This window comes from Astatotilapia calliptera, chromosome 12 (genome assembly GCF_900246225.1).
Source record: "Astatotilapia calliptera chromosome 12, fAstCal1.2, whole genome shotgun sequence".
Taxonomy (NCBI): domain Eukaryota; kingdom Metazoa; phylum Chordata; class Actinopteri; order Cichliformes; family Cichlidae; genus Astatotilapia; species Astatotilapia calliptera.
Window position 1 is genome coordinate 12985457 of NC_039313.1, and position 12568 is coordinate 12998024.

The 12568-nt window shown below is 41.8% G+C and overlaps 2 protein-coding genes across 2 annotated transcripts; both read right to left on the reverse strand.

Moving 5' to 3' along the window:
- Positions 1-568: 568 nt before the first annotated feature.
- Positions 569-2202, reverse strand: gadd45ga (growth arrest and DNA-damage-inducible, gamma a). Its single transcript, XM_026188428.1, has 4 exons — positions 2046-2202; positions 1825-1926; positions 1495-1705; positions 569-1359 (listed from the first exon to the last, which is right to left on the reverse strand). The coding sequence occupies exons 1-4, from the start codon at positions 2096-2098 to the stop codon at positions 1246-1248; spliced, it is 480 nt and encodes a 159-aa protein (XP_026044213.1). The 5' UTR covers positions 2099-2202; the 3' UTR covers positions 569-1245.
- Positions 2203-5848: 3646 nt separating this feature from the next.
- On the reverse strand, positions 5849-11893 carry creb3l3l (cAMP responsive element binding protein 3-like 3 like). Its single transcript, XM_026188388.1, has 10 exons — positions 11784-11893; positions 10288-10428; positions 9668-10061; positions 9412-9521; positions 9172-9264; positions 8896-9002; positions 8078-8146; positions 7883-7967; positions 7706-7799; positions 5849-7539 (listed from the first exon to the last, which is right to left on the reverse strand). Exons 2-10 carry the CDS (start codon positions 10426-10428, stop codon positions 7148-7150), a joined length of 1485 nt encoding a protein of 494 aa, XP_026044173.1. The 5' UTR covers positions 11784-11893; the 3' UTR covers positions 5849-7147.
- Between the last annotated feature and the right edge of the window lie 675 nt (positions 11894-12568).

Below are 12568 nucleotides of genomic sequence, written 5' to 3' on the forward strand. Positions count from 1 at the left end.
CTGCAGGAATAGGAAGACCTTCCCTAGATTTGTTACCGTGTATTATGCATAAGTTCTACGTTGTTGAAAATTGACTTTTTTAAAATCAAGCATGAGAAGAGTGATGTTAAATTAATTTGTAACAAATTTGTTTGAATGTACAAAACTACAACTAACTCCACTGTCTACTGACCTATTAGTTAGCCACACACGCACACACAGGCTTCAGTTCCAGCCTAAGTAATTGTGCACTGTGCTATAAGGCAGCTAGTGTATCAGCAGTAAAAGGTCAGTGCCTGCAAAAAACCCACATCTCAATCATCATTACATTATAACTTTTAGCTTCCCTTTTCTTCATTTACTCTCTCCCTCTCAGCCACCTAATCATTTGATCTTTACTTTCCTTCCACCCACATTGTGCGATTAGCTTCTTGTGAAGCAGAGTTGTAACCAGTAGCACCACACTTTCCTGATACCTCTGCATCACTGCAGTCTGCCATGACGCCCCACATTATGTGGCACCCTAGGTGTTAGTTAATGTCTGTGTAGCTAAATGTAAAGGAGAAAATGAGATTTCTGAGAAGATGAGTTTGATTCCAAATGTTTATTCACAAAGCATTTCAAGTCAGTACAACACAAATCAATACTGCATTGCTCTGTCTGCATATGTGAAAGAAAACTGAATAGTCCATTAAAAAAGTGTCAGCTTTACATCAGGATTTGCAAGCAGTTTCTGCTTATTCCAAGAACTTCCTGACAGCTGCACTCATAAAGAAAAGTCCTTTGTTTAGACACTTTCAGACACCTTCTTCTGAATCTGCACCTGACTTGTTCCCCTCTGACGAGTCCAGTCCACTTTCTTAAGTCCATCTCTTGCACAGTATCGCTCTCTGTGACCTTCTCTGCTTAGTCCCGCCAGTCTGTTAAAGGGCAGTCACTGGGTTACCATTTGCCATCTTTAAGGTACTATGCAGTACAGTCCAGCTCCATTCTCAGTGTCCATCAGGCGTTCTGTCCACTCCACATACACCTGAACAAGTTCACACATGAGGTCTGAACCCTTGCACAGGGTAATCCAGAACCAACGGGCTCACCCAGGATGCACTGGAAGAGTGTGCTCTTGCAGAAGGGGGGAGTTACAGCCACAGCCTCTTAATCCAGACATGTGAGGCAGAAAGGCATGAGGCCCCCAGCTGAAGCTCAGCTCCTTGACTTTCTTTTCATCATCATCATAATCATGTGAAGCAACTTCAGGGGGGTGTCACTTCAGCGCTCTGGGAGTGTGATAGTGGGCACCCAGTCATACACACTGCGCCTTTCCTCACAGAATACACTCAGCTTGTCCAGAGCAGGGTCTTTCCATGGGTTTGCACTAGGGCTCTGTAATTGTAAAAGAGGGAGATATTTAGAGTCACAAAAGTGGCAACACCTACAAGACATGCAAAGAAAGTCAGACACGGTAGTGATGCATGTATGATTCACTGGCTACCAGCTCCTAACTGAGTGGGAACGTACCGTGACAAGAATGCAGTGTGCGTCTTTGGGCTCGCCGGTTTCATCGGCACCCACGAGGTCGGCCAGGCGGTCGATATCATTGACACGCACCACGTTGATGTCGTTGTCAAAGCAGAAAGCCTGGATGAGAGTGAAGTGGATCTGAAGAGCAATGTCACACTCGTATTCCTCATCGGTGGCGAGAATGCAGAACGCCACGCTGTCTGGGTCACTGTAGGAAAGACAAGGTGATTAGCGCATATCCTGCTGTGCGTGTGCTCGACTTTTTTTTTCTTTTCTGTTTTTTAAAGGGCAAATGTAACTGAAAGTGGCACGAAATGCAATACTTACACATTCATGACTTTGGCAGATTCGTAAACTCCAACTGTCAGGTAGTCCTGCTTCTTAGCAGCGATCAGCAGCTCCTCCAGGGCTGCGCCTGCACTTTGCACCCTTAACAAAGAAAAATACATCATCAGCACACTGATCACATTACCCTCCCCAAAAATAACAGCTACAACGCTTTAATCCAGGAGCTTAAATAGCGTTGTATCGATGAGTAAAATATTCACCTATCAGCGTTTTCCATTGTGTTCTCTTGTCCGTGAATCTCTTCCAGAGTCATAGTTATAATCCAAGCGCGATCGGGATGTTGCAGTGTTAAGAAAAGGCTGTGTAGTTGTCTGTGTAGTCTCTTGCGTTATTCTGAGCTCGGAACAGTCTGTGGGTGGCTTTATACCGCACTTGGCGTCGTTTCTCGGCAAGGGGCGGTCTTTCCGATCCTGTCTCCTACCATTGGCTCAGAGAAGCTTTGGTGAGGAAAGCAAAAAAAAAGTCCCCGAGCAGTCGAACTGAGCTTGTTGACAACCCCACGTGGGGCAAGATTACAACCTTTCAAGAAATCCCCCCCACCCACTCCCGATTTCTCCTTTTCTTGTCAACATCCAGCATCACCACTAAGGGCAAAAACTACAAGTGATGTTTACGATGAACTTTCACAGTCATTGCAAACAACATTGTTTTGTTTTGAACCACTGTGGCTTCAGTTTGCCCCTGGACACGATGACATGTTTATGATATTTAGAAAACATATAAGTCACACATACACAGTCAGACATTCTAAGAGATTCTCTTTTATTTATTATTATTATCATAGTTTGCAGAGGCGTTATTTACCATTTCGTAGCAACATCCCCGGTTTTTGGAATTATGTAACTATTACGCCTCGTGTTTTTCCACAGTGGGCATAGAAGAATTCAGACTATCCTACAGGTGACAACAGAACTGAGTGTGCGGATTAGCCGAGGGAAAATTGGCAGATCTTTTTTCTGTGGGTGAGCCGCATTAAAACTGTAGCGACGATTAATTTGATGTGTGATAAACTCTGGAACAATCCTTTATCGGAGTAGCGGATTTCCCCAGTCTGGAGAGTCACTGGGGAAATATTTATATATATCATCTATCCGAACTTTCCTTGTGCAGCTTTCCATTGCTCTTAATAAACAGCCGGTTCCTGGTGCACCTGCTTGGCGCGTCATACCCTACTAACCTGTTACTCAACGTGCTCATGTGTTTACAGTCTGCCCAGCAGTTACCGAAATGTCCCCGGAAGGAAAATCTGCAAGCCTGTCCTGACCCGAATAGGACCAGAATTCTTGGTGGCGATGTGTTTTGTGGGACTGACCAACCAGCTTATGGCCACACGCCAGTTTTTGTTCGCCTATTGAAAAAGCAAAGGCTTAAACAGTTTGTCTGGGGCGCGTGGCATTTCTGCACAGAGGTAAAGTGCAGCTCCGCCACACAACATCACTACATCCCTCCACCTGTCTCCGGACTTTCCATGGCGCTGGGGGATGTGGATCAGTATGTGTGTGCGTCCTGCGTGTTTTATTACCCAGATCTATTCAGTGCCCTGCGCCAGATGCCCGACAGATGCGCACGGGCCCTTCCCAAAAAAAGCGCCACGCGTCGCAGCCGCGCCTTTTCTGGTCAGTTTATCTTATCGGTGGGATAAGCACGTGTTTACATTCATCATCAGTCCCTTTTTTCCGACAGATGTTGCGACCACAGCGAGGCCGTGCATGTAACTGGGTTGTTGTCTGAACTTGTCCACGTGTGAGCAGTTAATGAGCACTGAATGTGAATGAATTACCAAAAACCTCACAACTTCACAACTTCTCCTATCTATCTATGAGGTCTAATATCTTCTTAACAAGTGAGACGTGCCCACAAATGGGCCTAATTACAGGAATAACGCGCTCTGTTAAAGGTTGTTTTCATGATCTGTTTCATGTTAAATGGTGAGTCAAATAATAAGCGAAGCTGACATTTGTTTGGACGCAAAAAAATGCCTACATGATAACGGAATGACCTTTAACCTAATCTAGCCTACACAGTCAACTGATGACAACAAACTTGGCCCGCAGCAAACAGAGGGCTTTGTGTCACAAATCTGGATTTACACCTCCACCTGCTGGCGTGTCCTTCAAACAACTTGTCTCAACATGTTGAATAAGCCACATGACTCATGATTCCAGCCTTACAATGGTGAGTCACCAACCAGTCTCTGTGCTGTTACCCTCCACACAGCTGAGGTCAGACAAATACTGTTTTCCAGTCATGGAGCAGGAATAGCAAGGGGATACAAAAACAAGAGATTTGCAAGTGGAAAAAAAAAGAAAGAAATAATAAAAGGTACATTTACATAATATAAAGTTAGAACAGGATTACCCATGCATAAATTCACATTTTACTCACATATAAATCAATAAAGTGGTCTGTTAAGACAAACAATAAACAGGTCAGACGATTTGGATAAGGTTATACAATAGGGGGAATTCCAGAGTGCCTGTGAAAACCCCACTGGAGAATACATTAGAAATATCTCTCATGTGATCTCGAGGAAAACACCTGACTATGTTACAAGGTGTGGCAAACAATTCCAGTGAGAGTTTATAACTGTGAGATTGTAAGTCCTCATTTCTCTGCCAATGTGGCTGCAAAATTGCACAGCACACCTGCAGAAAAGTTGGATAGAGTGAGTGGAGAATATTAAATAAATCCATCTCCTGTAAGTGGGTTGACTAGAATTGGTAGCAGGCTTTTTTTCACAACCCTTGTTTACGTCTTAGTCTTACTATCAGGACGTTAAAAAAACCGTCTGGTGCTTACCAGTTTCTAAAAATATTTAAATCCTTCCTCAGACGAACAACACGTCTTATTACGCTGTTTAACTGTGTGTGTGTGTGTGTGTGTGTGTGTGTGTGTGTGTGTGTGTGTGTCCAAAATCTACATATACCGTATGATTCAGTATTTTTAGTTGCAATGACTTTACACAACTGTTTTCTGTATCAGCCTCTGACATCAATGTGGTCGAATTTAAGCCCAATCTTCTTCACAAACATTGCTTCAGTTTGTTGAGATTTGCAGGCATTTTTTGCGCTTTAGGTTCCCACCACGTCATTGTAGTTGGATCTGGACTGCAACACCTTTATCCTTTTTTCTTTTTCAGCCATTCTTTTGTAGATTTGCTGTTGTGCTTGGGACCATTATTCCTTTGCATGACCCAGTTTCATCCAAGCTATAGCTGTCAGTCAGGTGGCCTCAGATTTGTCTCTAGAGTACTTCAGTATACAAAAGAGTTCACGGCCAACTCAGTGACTTAAAGGTGACTGGTTCTGTGGTTATATCCAAATCATTACCCCTGGCTGTCCTGCCATGTTGTTTCTTATGGCCTGGTAAATGGCCTGTATTTATATAGCGCTTTACTAGTCCCTAAGGACCCCAAAGCGCTTTACATATCCAGTCATCCACCCATTCACGCACACATTCACACACTGGTGATGGCAAGCTACATTGTAGCCACAGCCAACCTGGGGCGCACTGACAGAGGCGAGGCTGCCGGACACTGGCGCCACCAGGCCCTCTGACCACCATCAGTAGGCAACGGGTGAAGTGTCTTGCCCAAGGACACAACGACCGAGACTATCCAAGCCGGGGCTCGAACCGGCAACCTTCCGATTACAAGGCGAACTCCCAACTCTTGAGCCACGATCACCCCGATCGTTTCTTAGAGAAGAGGCTTTCAGCAGAGGCAGCAGAAGTTGCTCTTTTAAGATCATTGCTTTTGGTTTTCTTCTTTGATATTGTGTTAAAACACACCTGGATGACCTCAAGTGGTCAAACTTGCTCGTGATCAGTCAATCAACTGCATGCAATTAGCAGCACTTGGCTGCTACCTACCCTCTTATTTCCCATGATTACCTTTCCATCCATTTTCTGCATTTTTGATGTCCCGAGACATAAATCCTTAGACTTCAGAAAGTATACTTTCTTTTTCACATCTGCATCTCTGCATCAACGACATGGATGATGATTTACTCTGACATATAAAAAGTTTATTATAGTTGTTCAGACATGTCTTATACATAAAGTGTTGAAATGTACATAAAGAGCTACAATCACTTTTTTTAATATTTACATGTCATTCTTGGACTACACCAAATGCCAGTGCTTTTTGTTCAAAGTGATTAACATTTAAAATCTCATTGCCTGTCAAGTATAACAAAAAGTAGCCTCGATACCATTTACAATACCAACAGTAACAAAGAAAAAATACACAAAAATAAAAAATGCATCACTGATAAAACAGGTCATAACATTTTGGAGCAATATTTACTGCAAGTTTACTGAGCAAATAAGTCAAACCCCTCATTCTGCTCATCGTGTGCTAAGATATTCCAGACAAGTTTACGAAGGTAAGAATTGTGCAGCGAAGTTATAAAAGAGAAGATCGCAGGGGCAGAGTTGGTTAGCCAACAACGGTTAAGTCCAGGATTCAGGTTCTTTTATCACATTTTGCGCCGCTTTACTGTACAACATAAAAACAAAGCATTCACAAATTAAAAGGAGCATGGATACCCTTGTTACAAGGGAGATAATGACAAACTTTACAAGTCTTTAAAATGGCCAAATGTCCTGCAATGGCTTAAGCATTACTGTGGTCAAACAACCACGGTGATCAAGCTTTATGAGAATCAAGCACTCTATCTTCTACTACTTCATAAACGTTGCTGACTAGTTTGCAGCACAAACGACTAGACTACTTTTCATAATAATTTACTATGGCTATGATAAGTATGATTTTTGGGAAGTCACTGATAAGCAGCATTTGTTAGCACTGAGATCTGCTGGACATTTTCAGATAAACTCACTCAAGATTTAGTGACAGTCGGGCCATCAATTCATGTCTGTCTTTAAGTAATCTACTGCCCATTCACTTCAATTATTCCTGTGCTGGTGAATAAATGCACAAATTTAGGCAAAGCTCAACATGTTGTACGATAATTTGACAGCTCTCAGTGCTAACTCAGTAGCATGTGCCCTCTAGTAATGCAGGCATTTGTTTAATCTCTGCAATGTCCTTTTGAAATATGAAAATATCTCCCCAGTTTCTTTTGACCGCTGGAGAAGGGAAACAAGAACAAAGTGCAAATAAAGTAACTAGTAGAAGACTTTCAGAAGGGAAAAGCATGGACGAAAAGATGGATCTTATATCTGGAAGAATAACTGCATTATTCCCTTCTCCCTTTTTTTAATATTAATGTTCCCTCTGGCACCCAAATCATTAGGAATACAGCTCCCTCTGCTGGTTATACTGAACAACATGTCCTTACTACATCTCATCAGAGCGGTGCTGCTGTAATATGACAGACGGAGGATTCCGATCTATCCAGGCGTCCTTGGAAGCTTTTGCATTATATGCGACAGCAGACGCCACTACACCATTGATGGATCCTTCCTGTAATGCCCCGGCTGGCCCCTGCTTCATCTCTGCTGCCTGAGCAGGACTCGGGAAGTCTGCCGAAGAGTTGCTGTTGACGCCTGTTTCTGAATCAGGTTGTTCCACCCTCTCGTAGTCAGGAGTGTGATTCTTCTGACCGCCCGCAAAGATGGCTTTAACATTATCCACCTCTACTTGGTGAACTAACAAACCTTCTTTGGCCTCAGAGGAGGATACGGCATCTGTGCTTTCAGCTGGCAGTGATCGCAGGCTCCTGGAGACGACTGTTAGTCATGATTGAAAAGATAGTTTACAAAGGTTAGGCGACACTGCCGGAAATTTCATTTATGAAATCAGCTATCTTATTAACTAAAGCATGCATATCTTAAGGTACAGCAAGGATAGCTGAAATATAATAAAAGACAGACTTGATATTTATATACAACTCACTTGAGGAGGGCGTGTAGAGCTCCTTTGTTTGGGTGTTTCCACCAAACGGATTGACTGATGGGAAGATGATCAGACAGAAGGAGAGCAGGAAAACCTGAAAGTCCAATGAAAAAGTGAGAAAAATAGCAGAGCGTGACAAAGACCTTCACACTGAGAAAAAAAAAAAAGCCAATTTACCATAACACAAGTGCTGGTTGTGCTGGCCTTCATGGTTGACATCTTCACTATAGCCTGAAGTTTTCTCAGTTGTTCAATCAACGACCTGTTTATTTACAAAAACCAAACAAAAACAAGAGGACGTGTTCAATGTAACTGATTCAGAAGCTTGACCCGACTATGTAAAAACCCAGAAGCAAAGAAATGGCTTCTTACATGTTCTGTTTCTGAAGCATTTGGACTTTCTTCTGTAGTTCCAGGTTGTGTGCAGTGCAGATGGCCACCCTGTGACAGAAATCAATTCATCATTTAGCATTTATCAAGAATCAGACACACAAGTGTTTGCTCTATATTAAAAATCTTTTCTTCTCTTCTAATTTGATTTTAGTCAATTAGAGAATTTATTGACCATGATTTTATCTGGCCAAGAACAACAACAACACAAACAAGTCCTTGTCTACCATTATCAATAATACCATCCTGTCCTGCCATAAACGAATCAATATATTGATAAAAATCTTGAAGTTTAAAACAAGAGAGCTTAAAATGAAATACAGTGGAACCTCCACTTACGAAATGAATTTGTTCCCGAGGGTTTTTCGTAAGTCGAAAGTTTACGTAAGTCGAAGTACCCATCGCGCCTTTTGAGTGAACAATAGGCTATAGGCTAATTGCTAACTGCAACAACAATACGTCGTTCAAGTGGAACAGCGAAGCACAAGTACGAAAGCCGAGGGATTGTCACATGATTCGGAAGGCATTCTGGGCTCAGCCAATCAGAGCCAGCAGATTTTGTTACGTGGGCATTTTGCCATAACACGGGCAGAAATATTGCCGTTAAGTGCCTTCGTAACTGGGGTATTCGTAAGTCGGGGTTCCACTGTAGTCAGTCAAAATATTTAGATAATTAAGATATTCTGAAACTGATTACAAAACAATGTAGCCACATCCTTGGAGTCAGTGACTATATAATAATAATAATAATATATATTAAAGATTATATTAAAGATTTTGATTTATCATTTGTATCTCACCTGTTTTCCAGTCCATCAACATACACCTTCTTCTTCTTGCGGCTCTCCTGAGCAGACTGCTTGTTGCGGATCTTCCTTCTGATCCTCTTCAAAGTCCTCTCCTCTGCCTGTTACGCAGAGCAGAGCAGGCTTTCAATCACCACGCTCACAAGACAGATGACGATGTGTATAAAACAGCTTTGAGCAGCTGTGCCACAGAAAGACCAATTTAATATGCACCCAACAAAGTAAGTATGTAACTAAAGAGATATCAAAAACACCTGAAGTAAAAATTACCTTAGTGAGGGGCATGTGTTGGGGAATGGTTACTCCTTCTTTTGCCAAAAGCCGCTTCTCCTCCTCAGTGAGCACAATCTCTTTAAACTGGAACTAAAGAAGGGAAATACAAAGTTTTTCTTTTAGAAATTTTCTGTGTGTTCTTATCTCGTTAACAACATGTGTCAAACATCACTGAAAACATCAAATACAGTCTCTTTGGTCTTCTGGTCTGGCATAAGAATAGCAAAAGAAACTGACCTGGTCTTCTTTGATGGACTCTGTTGTATCTTGTACCGAGTCCTCTATGGCCAAAGTGCAAGGCAGCTCACTGCTGACATCCTCCTCCATCGCCTCAGTCACAAGGTCATCTGTGAGAGGAAGACTAGTCATTTAAATCTTCCATCCCCCACAAATTCCACACAGACCACATCTCATGTTCCTTTTAAGAGATTTGAAATTCTAAGATAAAATAAAATGTTAAAGTTTCAGTAGTTCTTCAATAAATGATAAATACCCAGATCAATGAAGACATCTGTATCTGGCTTCTCTGCCCTCACACTCTGCAGCACGTCCATATCCCTCCCTCCGCTCTGCAGCAGAGAGTAGCTGTGATCTGCTTGGACTGTTAAGGCCTCAAAGCTTTCTGTTTGTGCCTCTGAATAAGTCACGGCAAGGTCGGAGTGCACCGGGCTCGGTTGGGAGTAGCTGGGACTGGGCACAACATCACTATCACTGCTATGAGGACTGGGGCATCCAACATGGTTGTTATTTCCAGCCCCGGAGCTGCTGTCGTCTGAAATGCCACTGTCGCTGCCCAGTGGAGAATGGGAGGGAGAGATGGTCTCCGTGTTGTCCTCTCCATCTAACAAGCTGGATAGAAAATCTTCAGTATCCATGTCTGGCAGCATCTGGGAGACAAAGGTGTGTTAAATTCTAAAGCAAACACACACACATACATATAAGACTGTTAGGCTTTAAGAAGCTGTATTACCATGTAGTACATCTGGTATTAAGACTCAAAGATGTTTATATTACTGCTTCCAAAGCATGACTCATTTTAGCACCTAGTTACTTCAGATAATGCATTAAACCGCCATCTAACCAATTTCACTAACAACATTAACTTCCTCTTACATCTTGTTCAGACAGCCATGACTCAATGAGCCCATTCCCATCAGGAAAGAAGGGCTCAGTGGATCCATTCTCTCCATCATGGAACAGCAGTCCAAACAGGTCTGCTCCATCCATGTCCGGAAGATCTTCTGCTATTGACATCTGCAGATAAACAACAAAATACAGAGGATAGCATATTTAATATCTGGTAATAATAACATTTTAATGTATATAGAAGTTATGCTGCTAAAACAGAAGTATAACATCACTGTCTGGAATATTGAGAACAGCAAAGTTCATAGTGTATTACAGTTCAGTTGTGCGATCACCTAGTTAGGAGTTTGGGTTAGGTTAACTGGTTCTAAATAGGCCACAGGTGTGAATGGTTATGTGTTAGCCCTGTGGCAGATTGGCAGCCTGTCAAGTGTGTACCCTGACCTCACCACTGAACTGGATAAGCAGAAGAAGGGAGTATGGATGGTTGGCTTTAATAGGATAAAATTCTATAGGATTTTATAAGTCTACTGGAATTTCTTTTATGATCCTAAAATGATTTTAAATTGAGGCTCAATTAATTCTACAATTGAATCATTATGTTTTCTAATGGATCAAACCGTTTTTAAATGACCCATGAATCTCTCTGTTATTGGGGGTTTGTAGCCACGTGACTTAGCTTGCTTATTAAAGTTCATGTCATTACTTCCCTTCCCTGATTGCTGTGTAAAAGTGCTGATACCCAACAAAATACTACGATTTTTATAACAGGTCAAAGTGCGCCTGATACATCAGCGTTGGTACATTGCACCGTGACGGTCCAGTAACCATCCACTGGATGCTGCTCTGTACTTTGCCTTAGCCTCCACGCGGAGACTGCAGGTGCATAGCTGTATTGAATGCATGTCAGCCGTGTAAGTATATGAAAAGCAGATGTAGTTCCCTGACAAGGGGCCGGTAACACGTATAGTAGCCTCTTATTGCATCAGCGCCACGGTTTTATCATGACCTCATCCTATAGTAAGCCCCGCCCCCCATGCCTTTGTCACGGGGTCTGAATGCAATATCAAGTGTCAAAATAAATAAGCTGCATAATTTTTAGTTTATCCAATATCGTGAAACGACTGTTTGAACGCTGCAGTTTGCCGAGGTTTTGAAAATGGCTGTGCGCCGAATGCAGGGTGCTGGTATTCAATAATATAAATAATACTACTAATAATTTTTTGATATTTATATTAGCCATTTTATACATGAACGAAATGACTTAGTTAAGCTAGAAGTTTGCGTAGGTGATTTTTTTTTTTTTGCTTATGAATTTAAGAAGCTCAAAAGTGTAATCATCGTCAAAAGGCAGGAAACGTCTTCTTAGGCCAACATCGAGGAATCAGCAGCATTCCGGTCTAGCATTAACATTAGCCTTATAACACTGTTATAATCTTTTTCTGCTGAGGGCGTGGTCCCCTGTATCATTAAAAACACAGGGAAACATCAACAACTGGTAAGATTGGCATTAATTTCCTTACCGTTTGATGGCAAGAGACGAAATACCATTCGAGTGAGTGCGTCCGAGTGTCTTTTGGTTACTCTACTCGTGTTTTTTCAGCTGCCGCTGTATACCGTCAGACTGCTTCCTACTGAAACCACCTTCCAACGAGGCAAAAATTGCGTCATCACGTAAAGGCGGAAATGAGTACGTGGTCTTCTTTGGTGTTTCTGGGAAATAGAGTTAGTTTTGTATCTCCGGTACGTGATAATTGCACTGCTTTCTTTAAGCTAATGTATGGATCATGTTATAAATAGACCAGGAATTATTATATAGAAAAATAAATAAATCTGGTAAATGTAAAATTCGGTGTTAAAAATAAATACAAATACATAACAAATAAATAACAATAAATAATAAATAGGTGTCAAAAGGTAAAAATATATAATTATAAATTGAAATTGATGCCTCTAAGGCTTTTGATCGAGTGAACCACAGAAAACTTTTTGATAAATTGAAGACACGGGGAGTTCCTCAATACATCGTGAGGATTCTCTCTTACTGGTACGCTCATCAGAACATGCAGGTTAAATGGGGAAGCAGTATTTCTGCCCCCTTTGGTGTCAGCAATGGTGTCAGACAGGGTGGGATTTTGTCTCCAATTTTATTTAATTTATATGTTGATGATTTGTCCATACAGCTGAGAGCCTGTAACACTGGGTGTATATTAGGTGAAGCACTGATAAATCATCTTATGTATGCAGATGACCTGGTTGTTTTTAGTCCAAGCAGTGCTGGGTTACAGGATCTTCTTAATGTCTGTAC